At 52.0% G+C, this 17,893-nt stretch overlaps 2 protein-coding genes across 2 annotated transcripts; both read left to right on the forward strand.

Moving 5' to 3' along the window:
* Positions 1–531: 531 nt before the first annotated feature.
* Positions 532–3,666, forward strand: CCNO (cyclin O). Its single transcript, XM_004058846.3, has 3 exons — positions 532–1,676; positions 2,273–2,458; positions 2,958–3,666. The coding sequence occupies exons 1-3, from the start codon at positions 1,296–1,298 to the stop codon at positions 3,441–3,443; spliced, it is 1,053 nt and encodes a 350-aa protein (XP_004058894.1). The 5' UTR covers positions 532–1,295; the 3' UTR covers positions 3,444–3,666.
* A 3,498-nt stretch (positions 3,667–7,164) lies between these two features.
* MCIDAS (multiciliate differentiation and DNA synthesis associated cell cycle protein) lies at positions 7,165–16,054 on the forward strand. The gene is made up of 7 exons (XM_004058845.4): positions 7,165–7,821; positions 7,909–8,005; positions 8,173–8,264; positions 11,819–11,891; positions 12,443–12,666; positions 13,719–13,829; positions 14,039–16,054. Exons 1-7 carry the CDS (start codon positions 7,702–7,704, stop codon positions 14,477–14,479), a joined length of 1,158 nt encoding a protein of 385 aa, XP_004058893.1. The 5' UTR covers positions 7,165–7,701; the 3' UTR covers positions 14,480–16,054.
* Positions 16,055–17,893: the final 1,839 nt, after the last annotated feature.

Below are 17,893 nucleotides of genomic sequence, written 5' to 3' on the forward strand. Positions count from 1 at the left end.
GTAGCCTCGCCTCTGGAAAACACCAGGGTTGAGGGTACCTGAGCTTTCTGCCATTGCTAAGTGCCTGTGAGGTTGATTATGGGCTACTTGTGCTCCTGCAGCCCCTTCTCCTATAGGGTCAGAGACCCTCAGGAAGATTCACTCAGGCCACAGAAGGGCTCCAGCTTCTACCAGGACAGGAGTCTGTGGACTAAACCCGAGGCGCCTTGAGGAAACTGCCATGCCCGGTCGGCCTGGGCGTCCCCATTCCAGCTTTAATTTCCCTGAGTTTATAACCCTGAAGGAGCGGACGCAGGAAGCAGGGAAAAACCAAGGACTGGGCTGCCGGCGGGGCAGAAGGCCTGAAGCTAATGACCTAAAACGGAACAGGCTGTGAGCAATTCGATCAAACTCGAAATGCAACTTTCCAACAATGTTCTTAAACCGCTGTAGCCCCAGCTTGCTTGGCTTGGGGTGAAAAGTGTGGGAGAAAGTCTTCACGGCCTGCAGACTTGCTTGCCGACTGAGGTTGATCCGGCAGTTTTCCGTTTTGTTTTGAGCGCGAAAGCCGTGGCTGGCTGGTGGAGCTCCAATCTATTCCGCAGCACAAACGGCCCTTCTGAGGCTCTGCTCCCCGAGGCTGGCGGAAGGAAGGGCACTGGCTACTCCGGTACCCACTGAAACAAAACCGACAAACGCAACCGAATTAACACTATTGCTTGTTTGGGTCACTGAAGAAAACTTTTCCTGTGTCGACAGAATTCTAGCCCGACTTTCGTTTGGAACTCAGGATCAGACCTTTACAAAATTACCGACCTGGGTTAGAGGTGCCCGCACGTGTCGAGACCATCTGGCCAAGGACAGGGAGATGCCCCCTGGGAGAATGTTTTAACCGGCGCAGCGGAGCCGCTTGGCTGCGCCCGCCGCAGCCCTACTCCCACTCCGTGCGCCGGGCTCCGCAGTGACCCGGGCTCCCGCAGCGACCCGGGCTCCGGTTGCCCAGGTAACGCAGGACGCAGGCGCAAAAGGCGGGTGCCTGGCGCGCGCTGCAGCTCCCCCTCCCCCCGGCAGGCCGCGGAGGCGACGCGCTGCCTGCGCCCTGAGGCGAGTGGTTCTCCAGCCGGAAAATCGCGGCTCTGGTGCCGCTCTGGGCTCAGCCAGTGAGAGGCCGGGGGTGTGGTAGAGAGAAAGAGCCGGCCGGGTACTTAGGACCGCGCCAGCCTCTGAGCCCGGCCTCCTTCGCACTTTGGAGTGCGCTTTTGCTGCCCGCCGCAGCCCGGTCGTTGAAGGTAGTAAAGCGGCCACCCGGCCGCATCATGGTGACCCCCTGTCCCACCAGCCCCTCGAGCCCCGCCGCCCGAGCGGGGAAGCGGGACAACGACCAGAACCTCCGCGCCCCGGTGAAGAAGACCAGGCGTCCGCGCCTCCGGAGGAAGCAGCCGCTGCATCCCCTGAACCCGTGCCCGCTCCCGGGAGACTCCGGCATTTGCGACCTGTTCGAGTCCCCCAGCTCCGGCTCAGACGGCGCAGACAGCCCCTCTGCGGAGCGGGGTGGTAGCCCCCTGCCCGGCCCGGCCCAGCCCGTGGCGCAGCTAGATCTACAGACCTTCCGCGACTACGGCCAGAGCTGCTACGCCTTCCGCAAGGCGCAGGAGAGCCACTTCCACCCGCGGGAGGCGCTGGCACGGCAGCCACAAGTGAGGTGCTGGTAGAGCCAGCTCCCCGCCGCCGCTCTTCCTCTCCTCCCAGGCTCTCTCCTCTCCTGCCGGGTCGGCCCTCCGAGCGTCCGGGCCCGCGACAGCCCAGCTCCCGCCCCGAGTCGAAGCACAAGGGGCCGTGGAGGGGCGTCACCGGCCTCATTTTACAGATGGAGAAAAGTGGAGCGTAGACGGCTTGAGGGACTTGCCCCGTCCCAAGCTGGCTACTGGGGCACGGTAGAGAGGAATTCGTTTCTGGGTTGAGTCTGGACTCCTACCGAACTCGGGCAAGTTATTTAACACCCCTGAGCTTCTTTCTTCATCTGCAAAATGGAACTCCTCCCCTTCCTTTGAATTGCTGAGCCCATTACGCGAGGTAATGTGTACGACGCTCTCTGCACAGCGCCAGGTCCCAATCCCGGTGTTCCGGCTCAGCACGGCCCACGCGTTTCCCAGTTTCCATTGCGTTTCTCTTTCTGAAATCTTCTTGCCCCTCTCCTGGGAAGCTCCCCGATTCTTCTTGGCCCTTCCTTCCCTTCCACAGTCCCTCTCCACCCTAAGCCCAGCGGGCCCGCCTCCCCCCTCCTTCCCGGCAGGTGACGGCGGAATCCCGCTGTAAGCTGCTCAGCTGGCTGATCCCGGTGCACCGCCAATTCGGCCTCTCCTTCGAGTCGCTGTGCCTGACGGTGAACACTCTGGACCGCTTCCTCACCACCACGCCGGTGGCTGCAGACTGCTTCCAGCTGCTTGGGGTCACTTCCTTGCTCATCGCTTGCAAACAGGTACCTGGGGTATCAAACAGGTACACGCGGCATCTGGGGACGCAGCCAAACTCCCCCGCCACTCCCTGGCCGCCCGTCTTTCCAGCGCGCACGATTCAGTGCTGGGTTCCCAGAACTCATTTTATCAGACATTTGCATACGCATATATCCCTTAGCCTTCACAATTTCTCCACAAACGAACAATCCTGTCACTCGGCTTCCAAAGAAATAGCCTAATAGACTAATAGCTGTAATCAGTCCCAAATAGCTCTTTTGGCACCTCTAGTCTAGTCTCCGAAAAAGCCTTCAAAATTTCCCAAGCTTTTTTTTTTTTTTTAGTTGGACAGTAGTTAGATCAACTGCGCTGGAAGTACGCTCTAGGTCACTTACGTGGAAGCAATGGAGAGGCAGAGCCCCGGCTGTCTCTCTGGAAGGGATGGGGAAAGTCCGGGAGTCATACTGGGGTGGGCCTCGGGCCCGGGAAGCCGCAAAGCGGGGTTGAGTGCGCCCTGTGTTGCAGGTGGAGGTGCACCCGCCGCGCGTGAAGCAGCTTCTGGCCCTCTGCTGCGGCGCCTTCTCCCGGCAGCAGCTCTGCAACCTCGAGTGCATCGTGCTGCACAAGCTGCACTTCACCCTGGGTGCGCCCACCATTAGCTTCTTCCTGGAGCATTTCACACACGCTCGCGTGGAGGCGGGGCAGGCTGAGGCCTCCGAAGCTCTGGAAGCGCAAGCCCTGGCGCGGGGGGTGGCAGAGCTGAGCCTGGCCGACTATGCCTTCACCAGCTACTCCCCTTCCCTCCTGGCGATCTGCTGCCTGGCGCTGGCGGACCGCATGCTGCGGGTCCCGCGGCCCGTGGACTTGCGACTGGGAGACCACCCGGAGGCGGCGCTGGAGGACTGTATGGGCAAGTTGCAGCTGCTGGTGTCCATAAACAGTACTTCCTTGACTCACGTGCTGCCCGTTCAGATCTGCGAGAAGTGCAGCCTGCCCCCGAGCTCGAAATAAAACAGATCCTTCGTTTCCTTTTAGTCCCTGGCCTGGCTGCTGGACCTCTCCCATAGCCTCAGAAGAGTGCAGTACTGGTCCACAGAGAAGGCTTCAGGACCTGCTTGGTCAGCTGCAGGTTGTAAATAGTGTACGATACTAGCATCTGGTATTTTATTTATTTTGCAGCGAGCACATGGGGAAGCTGAGTCTTTCACCAATAAACAGTTGTGGTTTGTCTAAATCCTGCAAGTGTCTGTCTGCGGGGAGGGAAGGTGAATTCAGCTCAGGAATGGTGGTGGTTGGCAACGTTTGCGGGATTTTCCCTTCCCTCTGGGTCCACTCTGTAATTGGGATCTCTGTGGAAACACCAGGTCAGGTGAGGTCCTGGATACTGAATTCCAGAGATTAGTGGAGTCAGGCTTACCTGATGGCTTGGGTCCTGTGACCCTCGAATAGAACCTCTATGCTGTCCAGAGGGTTGCACTTGCTGGTGAGGCAGATGTGGGGCTGGGAAGCTTTGGGGACCACACAGGCACACAAAGCAGAAGTGGGGGAAAGCCATATCCAGGTATGAGGAATCCCGTGTTCAAATGGAGCATGTTGGAAACCAAGGATTTGACTGTGGTCACAGCCATTGCAGGTTGAGCCCATTTACCCTGCAATCACGTGGTCCAACTGTTCATGCTACGACATGTGAGCCCAAAGTAACTGGCATAATAGTCATAATGGCTATATTGAGCATTAACTATGTCCTAGATACTGTGTTCAGCATTTATTTCATTCTTCCAGCAACTCTATGGAGCAGAGTCTATTATCCCATTTTTCAGAGGAGGATGCTGGAGCACAGAACCATTAAACAACAGTGGAGTAGCCGGGATCTGAGTCTAGAGTCCCACTTTTAGCCACACTGCTAAATGTCCCCCACTTACAGGTTTCTGGTAATTCTCAAAACACCCTCTTCCTGAGATAGGTGGCAGTTATTTACTCAGTGCTCCCCATTCAGTAGGGACTATAGAGAACACATCTGGAGAGCCAGCGCAGTCTGTACCTCAGTCACGTTACAGGAATCGTTTTACAGATGAGAAAACCAAATTGAGAAATGAGACAGAGGCTTGCTGGAGTTTTGACTCCGCCTGTCATATTGTCTTCAGTCTCACTGTCACGAATCTGATGCAGGCACTGAATCTCTCAGCTCTGTCACCTCTAGCAAATTTCATATCCTCTCTGAGCTCTACAATTGATATCAAGGTTGTTGTCAGTCTAAATGAGATTGAAAAGCTTAAATGAGATTAAGTTTACGTGTTATAAGGTAGTATAGTGATTCGGCAAGTGGGTTCTGTATCCAATTTGCCAGGTGACCTTAAGCAAGTCACATATCTATGCCTACGTTTCATCTATAAAATGGGAATATCGGCCGGGCGCGGTGGCTCACGCCTGTAATCCCAGCACTTTGGGAGGCCAAGGCGGGCGGATCACGAGGTCAAGAGATCGAGACCATCCTGGCTAACACGGTGAAACCCCATCTCTACTAAAAATACAAAAAATTAGCCGGGCATAGTGGCAGGTGCCTGTAGTCCCAGCTACTCGGGAGGCTGAGGCAGGAGAATGGCGTGAGCCCGGGAGGCGGAGCTTGCAGTGAGCCGAAATTGCAACACTGCACTCCAGCCTGGGCGACAGAGCGAGACTCCATCTCAAAATAAATAAAAATAAAAATGGGAATATCGATAGGGCCTATTTAGTAGGGTGGAAGTATAGCTCTAATGAGATGGTCCATACTGATCCCCCAGCACAGGTCCCCCAGCACATAGGAAGCCCTCAAGAAATAAAGGCTAGTGGCAACCTGCACAGTGATGGGAGGACAGGGGCTATGCAGAAAAACTTGGAGCAAAGAAACGAGAGCAAATATGGGAAAATAACAATTTGCGTGGGGTTGAACATATGGTTGTTCATCGTACTGTTTTTTCAAATTTTCTGTATGGTTGAAAAAAGTGATAATTTTGGGGGGAAAATCTGTCATGTTCCCCTGCACCTAGGGTATATCAAAACATATGACAAATACAAATAAAAAGCAAACTCAAATTTAGAGAAACTTCTTTGCACTTCTCTCAAAGTGTGTCTTCCAGGTGTTCTGAGAGCCAGGAGTGCCTTACTCTGGGCCCCTTGAATGCCTCTTCTGACATATTGCTATGCTAAACTTTCTAGGAACTTTCTCCTCCTTGGCTGTGGAAGAAGGACGTGGTGATCCCCAAGCTATTTGTGTAAAAGCTGCTCTATGATGGTGAAAAGGGAGGAGGAAGATCATATCACCTGTTTCAAATAACAAATTATTAGGGCCCTCTGCTTGGTTGTAAGGGGTTGGGGTCTGGTCCCCAGGCAAAAGAGTGACTTTGTGCGGAGTTGTCTTCACCAGTATCTCCTCCATTAATCAGCCAAGACTGCTATGAGTTACTGGTTCCAGAATCATCCACACTAGGAGTCATATAATCATGCTATTCCAGTTCCTGTTACAACAGATAATGTGCAATGCCCATATTTTTGTCTACTCCAACTTAGAACTCATTGACGAATACTTGGAAAATGGGCCTATCCTGGAAATTTTGTGACGATCTGCATGTGTGGAGATCTCTCCAAAACTCAGCTAAGAGCTTCCCTACTCATTTTAAAGGCTGGAAAGTGGGTGAGGATGGGGATGGAGATGGAGATGGACTGGCTGGTGGTTGTGCTACTCAGAAACCAGAGGAAACAGGAGACAGGGCTAGGAACAAGTTGTGGGAAGCTGGAAATACAGCTGAAAAGGCTTTTTAAAAAAATCACTAATTTACCCATACTAAGCACCAATCACTTTACATAAATAATCTCACTCATCTTCACAGCAATTCTATTGAGGCCAGTGTAACTTTTTTTCCTAAAGACCTAGGGCTCATGGACCTGGTCCTCAGGCACTCTGACCCTAAAGCCAGAGCTCCTCACCATGAGCCATACCACACCAACTCTAGCTGGCTGACCTCACATCAATTCAGTTTCTGCATCTACTCGTGGGTCAGAGGGTCTCTCAGTCTATTCCAGCTCTACCATTGGATTACCTTCCACCGCTGTTAGGGTATCTTGTTTCTTACTAGAGGCTATTTCACTACTACTACTAGGTATAAGGGGAAAACAAGGTGCCCAACATAGGGGGGTGGGTACACAAAGATTCCAATTTCAGACGACCGTTCAAATTGGATGAATATGAGTGGTACCGAGAAAGGTCCCTCGCCTAAGGATGCCCCTCCCTAGGAGATGCCTCGGACTCAGGAAAATGCCCATTCCTTGGAGAGGTGTTGGGTTGGGAATGGCAACTACGACTGCGAAGAGACCAGCCAAACGTGGCGATGGGCCGCTGAGGCCACTAGGAGAGACAGGAACAGGGTTTTCGGGGATTCGGTACTTTCCACTGTGGCGTTTTCAGAAAGTGGAGGAGGGTTCGTAGTGTCACTTTTTCTTAACGGACGGTCTTTTAAAGGCTGTACTCACGCGCCACTGCCGAGAAGAGTGCGGGGCTTGGGGAGCGGGGCGGGCTCTTGGCGTCAGGCCAAAAGAGACCACGTGGAAATCCATAAGTCAGGACCCAGGATAAGGTTCAGGTTTGAGGGAAGGGGCTTCTGTAATAAGGGGGTTGTTCCAGGGCATCCCTGACGGTATTCTACATCCTTACTAAATCCTGCAGGAGCGCAAAGGCCGGAGTCTAGCGCTGGCGGGTGTCACTCCACGTTTATTTCGTGCGCCTTGTGGCTGGAGTGGGAAGAAAAGGAAATAATCGTTAACTTTGCCATTCCCCCTGTCCGTAAGCGGGAAGACGGTACCCAGGGCGAGGGAGACCGGCGTTTGCCCGCCCCTCCTTCTCCCTCTCTTCGCCTGGCGCGTCCGGGAGGCGGCGGCGCCAAAGCTCGCCGAAACGGCGCTGGCGGGCCGGGGCCCCGCGCTGGCGGCTCCCGGGGGAAGCCCGGTTGCCAGGTTGGGTTTAACGCCTCCGCCCGCGCGCAGATTGTCCCGGGCTGAAGGCGCCACCTCTGGCGCTCAGGCGCAAGCCACCCCTCCCGCGCGGCGGTCCTCCCCCTCCCCCGCCGTCTCTCAGCACCTCCTCAGCAGCCCCTCGGCTCCTTCTCGGCCACGCGCCTGCCCCAACCTCTGGCTGGCTTCGGAGCCTGCAGGCACTGAAGGGAGTGCAGGGTGTGGATCGCTGCCCCAGCCCGGGCCGCCGCCTCCGAGCAGTCGGCACCGGGAGGCGGGAGGCACAATGCAGGCGTGCGGGGGCGGCGCGGCCGGCCGTCGGGCCTTCGACAGCATCTGCCCCAACAGAATGCTGGCACTGCCGGGCCGGGCGCTGCTCTGCAAGCCGGGGAAGCCGGAGAAGAAGGTGGGGCGGTTGATTCGGGCCAGGCGGGGTCTGCGCGCTCCGTGCCCCGAGGGCTGACCCGCGTTCAATGTTTGTGTGCCCGGCCAGTTCGCTCCTCCGCGGAAGTTCTTCCCCGGATGCACAGGCGAGAGCCCGGTGTCGGTGTACGAGGATCCCCCGGACGCCGAGCCCACAGCGCTGCCAGGTGAGCCCCGTGGCACCCACGCTACCCCTCGGGTTCCCCGCGCCGGGAGGGTGCGGCGCGCACGGCTCGGAGGAGCTTCTCTCCCCCGGGCTCTGACGTCCTAGCGGCGAGCCTGGCGGAGAGGCTCAGGGCCCGCCCGGCGCGTGTCTCCCGGTCTCCCCGCGCAGCCCTCACCACCATAGACCTGCAGGACCTCGCTGACTGCTCTTCGCTACTCGGGTCCGACGCGCCGCCTGGTGGTGACCTGGCCGCCTCGCAGGTACCTCCCCTTCTCGTGGAGCCTCGTGGTTTCAGGCAACCCAAACCCTCCTCCGGGGTGGTGGTTTTAATTCCCCAAAAGCTCCTCTCGGGTCGGGAGCGCAGGCACACTCAGCTGGTGAGGGGAAGCATCGTGCAGGCACCTGAACCTCCCAGATCAGAACTTCTACTTGCATCCTAGTATGTTATGAAGGCCACATATCCACGGGAGCTGATTTGACCAACTTGGTACAGTCGGGCTCACCTGGAGGCCTCCCCTCCTATTTCCCACCCTATCTACTCTTTGGAGCTGTGACAAGATTGCGCACTGAGAGACCAGGCGGGTGGGTGGGAGCAAAGTTGCGCACTGGGAACCTGTTGCATTCCTATCAGTTCTCCCAACACCCCCTTCCTGGCCATTTTCATTCCGTGGGTATATAAGAAGAGTGGAGGGTGATGGATAACTTCTCTATCAGGACTGTAAAAGAGCAAGAGAATTTGCAGTTGGAAGAAGCAGGAAGGACAAAGGACTCTGGAAGTAATCTTGCAGAAAATGTTCTTCTCTGCAGAGACAGTCCTTCAGCAATTGGGCGCTTTTTCAAAGTCCTGTTCAGCCCTTCGAAAAGCTCTAGTCACTTGCCGTGATGGGGGCAAAAAGGCACTTGACTTTTTTCTTTTCCCCAAAACCTGTCTTCTTGCTCCCATCCCACTTCCACCACTTGCTGGTGCTGACACTTCCCAGGCAGAGAAGGGAGTCTCCCAGCACTGGTGTCTGGGAGGCCAGAAGCCTGGCTCATGGGTAGGACATGAAGTGCCCAGAGGGACAGGAGGTCTTAAACAGATGCAACCCCCAGGACAAGTGCCAGTTTCAGCTTGCTGGCAATAGGTCTGGGGTTTGCAGACAGGCCCAGTATGGAACTCTACAAAGAATTGACCACCTCCCAGAACTGGGAGTGCTGGTGGAGCAAAACTCAGCCCTCCTCCAAGGGCCTCCTAGAACCTTGGGCTAGAGCCCAGAGACACTCAGTTTAGGTGGCTGCTGAGAGCAGAGATTGTTAAGGCAAGAGTTGGGAGTGGGCACTGCACTGCAGAGGACATTTAATTGTTCTTTTTAGATCTGGATGATCAAATAAGGAAAGATAATGCCTGAGCATCTTCCAACTGACCCAGAGGCCTAGGTCACTCCCTTACCCCAGCATGTTTATTGTGCAAGTAACAAAACCCAAGCAGCTCTCATTGGATGTTTGTCTAAGTATACAGATTCTACATTTGGCATCATGCTCTTTGTTAGAATTTTTTTCTTGCATTTGTAGTTGGAGAAATGCCAGATTTATCTAATTGGGGAGGTAGAATTCAAAGTTTCATTTTGTTTATTTTCTTTTTCTTTTTTTGAGACAAGGTCTCACTCTGTCACTCAGACTGGAGGGCAGTGACATGATCATGGCTCACTGCAACCTGGACCTCCCAGGCTCAGGCGATCCTCCCACCTCAGCCTCCCAAGTAGCCAGGACTACAGGTGCACACACCATGGCCAGCTAGTTTTTGGTGTCTGTACTTTTTGTACAGATGGGGATTCGCCATGTCACCCAAGCTGGTCTTGAACTCCTGTGCTCAAGCGATCTGTCTGCCTCAGCCTCCCAAAGTGCTGAGATTACAGGCGTGAGCCACTATGCCCAGCTTCGAAGTTTCAAGGACAGAGCTCACATCAGATGGACCAAAAAATCCAGGATTTTTCCTGGGAAAGACAGAACTAGTTCAGAGGAAAGAGGCCCCCAGGGGAGAAACACTCAGGGAGACCCCTGGGACACTCAGATCACATTTCCCCATTCCTTTCCTGCTGGGAAAGGTGGACAGAGAGAGGAAGTGCTCTAGACATGTTTGAGGTTCAGAATGGGCCAACACCTGGATTGGCATAAGATGTAGCATTTCCAGGGCCCCAGTTCCTGAGTTGGCCTCCAGTCTCCTCATGAGACTTTTCTCAAATCCCTACCCAGGAGGAGACCTTCCAGTTATTGAAGAATGAGCCCCTTCAACCAGGGCAGCACTCATGCTCCAGGACTTGTCTGGGGCCCTCAGCCCTTCCTTTCTCATCTCCTTTCTCTTATAGTCTCAGCATCCAACTAGTGGCAGAGGTGCTAGAGGCCTCCCTGCTTGACTCTTTTCTCCCAAGGGGAAACTGATACTTGTACATTCTTTGAAGTTAGGGGCAGAGTAAGTTCCTCTTCCCAGAAATATTTTAATAGTAAAGAAGGGCTTTGGGGATAACAGTATGATGAGCACAAAGGAATGAATCAACAGTGCATTCAGTATAATAAGGTCTTTCTGGTGGGCTATTGGATGCATCTTCTCTTACCATGGCCCTTGAGACTCCTGTCCCCTTCCCAGTGCTGTCTTCGGTGGAAGCCAGCTTTCCTAAAAAGAGAGAAAAGCTAGAGGAAATGAAGTATGGAGGCAGGAGGCCCTATTCCACTACTTCGGAGCTGGGTGACTGGGTAATTCTCTGAGCTTCAGATTCTTCCTCAAAGAGGAATCAGTTCCTAGGCCCCGGCTGCTTCCCACACTGGTATGAGGATGAACTGAGAGACTGTGTAAAAGCGTTTTTATCAACTCTAAATGTCCATGAATTAAGGGAACAAGAAGGCCCATGCGCCTCCAGCCCCTTAGGGTCTCCTTTCCCCTCACACACCCAGACACTCTGCAGGAGGCCGGGAGAGTACAGTTCAAAATGTTGGAGGTGCACCGGCTGTACGAGAAAAGTCTACTCCCAACTTTTTGGGAAACTGAAAGAGCAATGGAGGCCGCACTGGCTGTGCGCAGAACAGAAGCATTTCCCATATTCTCCTGGCCCCTCGAATCACAGCTTTCTTCCCGCTCGGTTGCAGGGGTGGGGCGGTTAGCTGGGGCCAAACCTTGGCGGGAAACGCGGCCTCAAATTACTGCTCGAGGCCCCTGCACGCTGTCGGGTCTTGGGTGGAAAGATCCGGTGTTCAAGACGTGCTCTCAGCTCCTACAGCGGCGGCTCGGTGGCCGGTCGCTGGTGAGTCGGAGTTGAAATTTCGCAGGCGCACAGGGAACCGCCGAGCCTCACGGAGGCGGCTGCTTAGCTAGTTGGTGGGTGGCGGGCTACTCGGCTGCCCGGAGCCGGCGCAGGGCCGCCGCACCGCCGATGGAAGGACCCATTCCCGCCACGCAGCTGCTCTGCAGGAGCCGCGAACTGCTGCCCCCTTCCCCCAGTCAGTGTCGTGCTCCGTGCGTCCCGCTCCCCACCGTGGCAGTGCAAGCCTGCTGGGTTCCCTGTCTCGGATGGGGCCTGAATTTTCGGGTACGAGACTGGGCTGGCGAAGTGAGTGCGAGCAGACCGCCGCCGAGCCCGGGAGGAAGTCTGTTGGTCTAGAAAGGGTTCCGGACCCGCCACAAAAATGGTTTTATTTGGGGGAACTTAGGGGTACAAGTGCAGTTGTGTTACGTGCATATATTGCATAGTGCCTGCCAGATTTTTAACAGGGACGCCAATATTTATTGAAGGCTTTCTAACGCCAGACTCGTTAACTAGTGTACACCTCTGGTTTATTTCAGAACCATTCCCTCCAAACGGAAGCAGACTTCAATCTGCAGGATTTCAGAGACACGGTGGATGATCTCATTTCAGGCAAGTGCAGTCTCCTGGCAGTTAAATAACAGCGGGGGTGTCCCCCACTCCCAAATCAGACTAGTTCAGATTTCGTGGTCGTGAAGGTGGTAAACCCAGCCAACTGTCAACGACTCTCCAGCAACTCATCAAAGAGTCAGCCTTTTCCATATTTAGGACATTTCTCTCCCCCGTGGAGAAGTCGAACCGCTGGATCTACATAGCGCTTTATCTGGGATCGGTGTGAGTTCTGGGAGAGGGAGGCCTATGCTGTGGTGTGGCAGGGGAGGTTGAGTGACGAGTGTGCAGGGTATCGAAGGCCTGTGTGACGTGCAGGCCCAGGGAAGTGTTCTTGATTGAATTCAGGTAAACTTAACAGGCATATGTTGGATACCTGCTGTGTATGTACAGGCTATCAGGAAGGGCCTCGTAATCAGGCGTTTAGGAGTAAGGGTGCTTAATTTAATAAAGAAAAATCTCTACATACACCCTACACCCAGAGTGGCATTTTGCTCCTGTAACTAGCTGGGCATGAATTTGAGGCTGCAAATCCAGCTCCTGCTCTTCTCCAGACTCATCCTCTATGATGTCGCCTACCCTGGCCAGCGGAGACTTCCCCTTCTCTCCTTGCGACATATCACCATTCGGGCCCTGCCTCTCCCCGCCACTGGACCCACGGGCCCTGCAGTCACCACCGCTGCGCCCTCCAGACGTGCCCCCGCCTGAGCAGTACTGGAAGGAGGTGGCGGACCAGAACCAGAGAGCGTTGGGAGACGCGCTTGTTGAGAATAATCAAGTAGGGACACTGGCCTGGCGACCAGGAATCCTGGGGCAGGAACAGGATATAGAGGGTGGAAGTGGGGTTTGCGAGGGAGAGGATGAGGTCCTGTGAGTCGGAACCAGTGGACTGACTGGTGGTTCACGTAGCTGCCATTGCTCTGGTGGCTCCACCTGTTTCCAAATTCATTAAGTGGGAATAATTCTACCCCACCTGATTTTTATTTTATTTTATTAATTAATTTTTATTTATTTATTCATTTTTTTTTGAGACGGAGTCTCGCTCTGTCGCCCAGGCTGGAGTGCAGTGGCATGATCTCGGCTCACTGCAACCTCCGCCTCCCAGGCTCAAGCCATTCTCGTGCCTCAGCCTCCCAAGTAGCTGGGATTACAAGCGCATGCCACCATACCTGGCCAATTTTTATATTTTTAGTAGAGACGGAGTTTCACCATGTTGGCCAGGCTGGTCTGGAACTCCTGACCTCAGGTGATCCGTCTGCCTCAACCGCCAAAGTGCTGAGATTATGGGCGTGAGCCACTGCACCTGGCCATTTTATTTATTTTTAAAAATAGTTTTATTTGGGGGGATTTAGAGGTACAAGTGCAGTTGTGTTACATACATATATTGCATAGTGCCTGCCAGATTTTTAATAGGGACGCCAATATTTTTTGAAGGCTTTCTATGTGTCTGGCCCTGGACTTACCGATTTATACTTTTTCTTCCCACTTAATGCTCACAATCATCGAGCTAGATACTCTTACTAGCCCCGTTTTACAAGGAAATCGAGACATAGGATTGCTGAACTTCGGTGACAGAACCTAGATCTGCCTGTTGCCCAAGTCAGTACTCTTTATCAGCACGCTACACCGAGGATTAATGGAGATAAATTTTGTCCAAGTGCTTTGTTTAAAAAAAAAAAAAAGTAAATTGATTATTATTCTCACTAGCGTAAATGCCTGTGCGTCCCCAGTTCCTGATGAGACGTCAGGATCTGGGTTTGATTCATGCCAGATATGCAGACGAGACCCAGCACAGTACGTACCCCTGAATGTTTGGGTCTCCTCCTGCAGCTGCACGTGACATTGACCCAGAAACAGGAGGAGATCGCCTCGCTCAAGGAGCGGAACGTGCAGCTGAAGGAACTCGCCAGCCGAACCCGGCACCTGGCCTCGGTGCTGGATGTAAGTGGGGCGCGGGCGTGTGGGAACTGCAGCACGTCGGAACTGAACAGTTCAGTGCATCCCCGCCCAGCATCGGGACCCGTGGGGGCCCCGGAGAGGAGAGTACCGCTGAGTGTGTGGTGCGTAGCGCGCCTAGGTCACCTTTTGCACGCTCCGAACCCGGAGGGTCCGGCAGGCCCCAGGGCGGCGCTCTTCCCTGTCTTTCGTAGAAGCTGATGATCACACAGTCCCGGGATTGTGGGGCGGCGGCCGAGCCCTTCCTGCTCAAGGCGAAGGCCAAAAGGAGCCTGGAGGAGTTGGTCAGCGCTGTGGGGCAGGATTGCGCGGAAGTGGACGCCATCCTGAGGGAGATTTCCGAGCGCTGCGATGAAGCCCTTCAGAGCCGCGATCCCAAGCGGCCCCGACTGCTGCCAGAACCCGCGAACACTGACACCAGGCCCGGGAACCTGCATGGCGCCTTCCGGGGGCTGCGCACAGACTGCAGCCGGAGCGCGTTGAACCTGAGCCACAGTGAGCTGGAGGAGGGCGGCTCCTTCAGCACCCGCATCCGCAGCCACAGCACCATCCGAACCCTCGCCTTCCCCCAGGGCAATGCCTTCACCATCAGAACAGCCAACGGGGGTTACAAGTTCCGCTGGGTCCCCAGTTGAGCTGTGATGTGGTCCCCCAAAACACTGCCCTGTGTTTCCACTGAAGTGCCTGGAGGCTTCCCAGAACTTTGCCTTCAGGTTGAATGCCACCCTGAAACATTTTTTCAGGAACAAAAGCATCTTGATACCGATGCATCGTAAATTTCTGCTACAAAACATTGTATAGCCCCTCCCCTTGTCACAGTGAAACTCTGTGTATATATGTATATGTCACATATGTCACAGCCAATTTTAAAAGTATTTATTTTAGCAGCTTTGAAATATGTATTTTTAGAGCAGGGAAGGATTTAGAAACCATAGTTACTTTTATAATTATGTAATGCTCTAATATTATAAGAAGGAAAAGAAGGCTCTAAGAGATTAAGTAATTTCCTGCAATGGGAAACACTGGAACCTTTCAATCACTTTAACTAGTCACTTAAGGACTCTAGGCCCAGAAGCCTGGTTTCTGGGTGAATGTTTTTATACATCACTCAACTTCCCTCAGTCCTAAAAGGACACCTAATTTTGTTACTATTGAAAATTTTTATTTTGGTGGCCAGAATACGAAATCGGGAGAGGTAACCCAAACAGTTGTCTTAGGAAAAGGCAGATTCTCAGAGGCAATGGGCTATCAACAAAATAGGTGCTAAGCACATTTGTTTGTAATGATCATTCATATAATTTAGAAGATTTATGGTAACAGTTTATATTCATTATCCATACAGTTCTATTTGTGCAAATAGAATAACCACCTACAAGCAAACAGTGTTAATGAGAAATATATATTGTTTTAAGAAAATAGCATATACCGCATGAAAAAGAGTGTTCCCCTTTTTTTTTTTTTTTTTTTCCAGAAATCAAGTGTGGAAGTCTTGATCAAAGTAAAACTACCTATTTGAACTGCACAGATAAAACTGGGGTGCACAGTCATATTTTACATTTCTTGGCTTGATTTATATAACTTGTAAGAAAAACTTAACTATAAAAAGTCAGTGTGCCTTCACTTTGACTTGACTTCTATTCCCTTTTGTCTGGGATTCTTTTTCCTACTCATTTCTGAAATTATATGAGTGGCATATGTCAAGTAGTGATTTGTCCTGACCTTCACAGTTCTTAACATGAGGTCTACTTCTTGCACTTGGGGGCCCAGCTTGGGCACGTTTCCAGCTGTGTTACGCCACACTGCATTGCTGGTTCTGCCCTCTGAGAGGAGATATCAGGTAACAGGTGACTTGGCAGTGTGGCAGAACCTGCTCTTCCAGTTTGTCATGTATGTACTGCTATCTGTATTTAAATAGCCATTTAGAAACCAAAAAAAAGGTGATAAAATAGACCATATTTCCTCATATTTTGTCTAACAAATGGACTCTTAAAAAGTACAGTGGATGGCCCAGAATTTTTTTTCATCAGCTCAAATATAAAGTTACCACAGTTCAGGATAAGAAAAAACAAAAAATCACTTCCCCCCAACCTCTTAACCTGTCCCCCAAAACAATCAGCTTGTCATGTCTTTTCCTCTCTCCTTAATGAGTATTCTTATAATGCTTTAATAACAAATAACCAAAAAGTTTTAAATATATAGGTTTTTTTCTGTATGTCTTATGACTGGAGTTTTTAAAATTACATTTCTTCCTGCCTTTAAGATTATATCCCTGTAATTGTCATGTTAGCCATTGGTAACTTGAACTGCTTAAGTATCTTTCACTTCTGAGGCAGGGGTTGGGGTGGGAGGTTGGAGGTTGGGGCGTCATCTTGTGGACTAATGGCACAAATGACTAAATTAGTTAGCAGTAGTAGAGTTTACAAATTAGATTCATTTGTTTATTTAACAGATATTTATTGATTATTACTGAGAATCTTAGTAATACAGATACTAAGTAAACAGCAAAATAACAAAACACAAAAATCTTGCCCTCATGGATCTTACTTTCTCCTGGGAAGACATAACTACCAAACAAATAAATATATACATGCTATGAAGAGTAAGGATAGAGAATTCTGTGTGTGGCGTGATAAGAAATACATATTTGGTCTTTGTCTCTGGTTCCTGGCTTCTGGCTTCTAAAATCCTTGGACTCTAACCAGTGATGAGTGCCATCTCGCTATGTTTCCCAGGCTGGTTTTGAACTCCCAGCCTCAAGCGATCCTCCCTTTCTGCCTCAGCCTCCCAAGTGGCTGGGGTTATGGGCCTGAGCCACTACACAGCTAAGAGTGTCTTATATGTGCTAATGAGATGGCTGGTGTCTGAGAGCCCCTAGAGAGCTTCAAGATGGGGGCTAGTCTTTAGAAAGTCCAAGCAATGGCTGGATATGGTGGCCGCTGCCTGTAATCCCAGCAGTTTGGGAGGCCAAGGTGGACAGATCACCTAGGAGTTTGAGACCAGCCTGGCCAACATGGTGAAACACTGTCTCTACTAAAAAGACAAAAATTAGCAAGACAAAAATTAGCTGGGCTTGGTGGTGAGTTCCTGTAGTCCCAGCTACTTGGGAGGCTGAGGCAGGAGAATCACTGAGGCTACTTGGGAGGCTGAGGCAGGAGAATCACTGAGGCTACTTGGGAGGCTGAGGCAGGAGAATCACTGAGGCTACTTGGGAGGCTGAGGCAGGAGAATCACTGAGGCTACTTGGGAGGCTGAGGCAGGAGAATCACTTGAACCTGGGAGGCAGAGGTTGCAGTGAGCTGAGATCATGCCACTGCACACCAGCCGCCTGGGTGACAGAGCACGACTCCATCTAAAAAACAAAAAAAGTCATGATTAGAGGGTTGGAACTTTCAGCCTTTCGGCCTCTGCTTCTTGTCCCCACCTCTGGGCAGAGGGGAGGGGCTAGAGATTGAGTTATCCCAATGGCCAATGATTTATTTAATCAATATGAAACCTCCATAAAATCCCCTAAGTGATAAGGTTCAGAGAGCTTCCAAGTCGGTAAAGCTATCTAGGTGCTGGGAGGGTGGTGTGCCCAGAGAGGACATGGAAGCTGTGCCCCCCTCACCATACTTTGCCAAGTACATTTCTCCTATTTGGCTATTGATGAGTTGTGACCTTTATAATAAACAAATAATAGTAAAAAAAATGAGTTCCTGAGTTCTGTGAGCCATTCTAGCAAATTATTAAATCTAATGGGGTGTTATGGGAACCCTAGACTTTGTAGCCAAGTCAGAAATGTGGGCATGCTAGGCACCTGACTGGCATCTGAAGTGAAGGAAGTTTTGTGGACTAAGCCCTTAAATGTGTGGAATCTGACAATAACTCTAGGTAGTGTCAGAATTGAATTGAATTACAGGATACCCAGTTGTATCCGGAGAATTGGAGAACTGGTTGTTGGTGTGGAAAAACCCCTGACATATTTGGTGTCAGAATCTTGTAAATAAAAATAGCTCAGCGCGATAGTAGGTAGTCTTCGGGCCTATGTGGTCTACCCTAGTTCAGAAATA

This window comes from Gorilla gorilla, chromosome 19, assembly GCF_029281585.2.
Source record: "Gorilla gorilla gorilla isolate KB3781 chromosome 19, NHGRI_mGorGor1-v2.1_pri, whole genome shotgun sequence".
Taxonomy (NCBI): Eukaryota; Metazoa; Chordata; class Mammalia; order Primates; family Hominidae; genus Gorilla; species Gorilla gorilla.

Bases quoted from the DNA above. Each gene is read 5' to 3' on its own strand.
- MCIDAS (XM_004058845.4), top strand. From the start codon at position 7,702: ATGCAGGCGTGCGGGGGCGGCGCGGCCGGCCGTCGGGCCTTCGACAGC. The intron at 8,006-8,172 runs GTGAGCCCCGTG...CTCCCCGCGCAG, and splicing joins CGAGCCCACAGCGCTGCCAG to CCCTCACCACCATAGACCTG. The intron at 12,667-13,718 runs GTAGGGACACTG...CTCCTCCTGCAG, and splicing joins CGCTTGTTGAGAATAATCAA to CTGCACGTGACATTGACCCA.
- CCNO (XM_004058846.3), top strand. From the start codon at position 1,296: ATGGTGACCCCCTGTCCCACCAGCCCCTCGAGCCCCGCCGCCCGAGCG. The intron at 1,677-2,272 runs GTGAGGTGCTGG...CCTTCCCGGCAG, and splicing joins CGCTGGCACGGCAGCCACAA to GTGACGGCGGAATCCCGCTG. The intron at 2,459-2,957 runs GTACCTGGGGTA...CCTGTGTTGCAG, and splicing joins TGCTCATCGCTTGCAAACAG to GTGGAGGTGCACCCGCCGCG.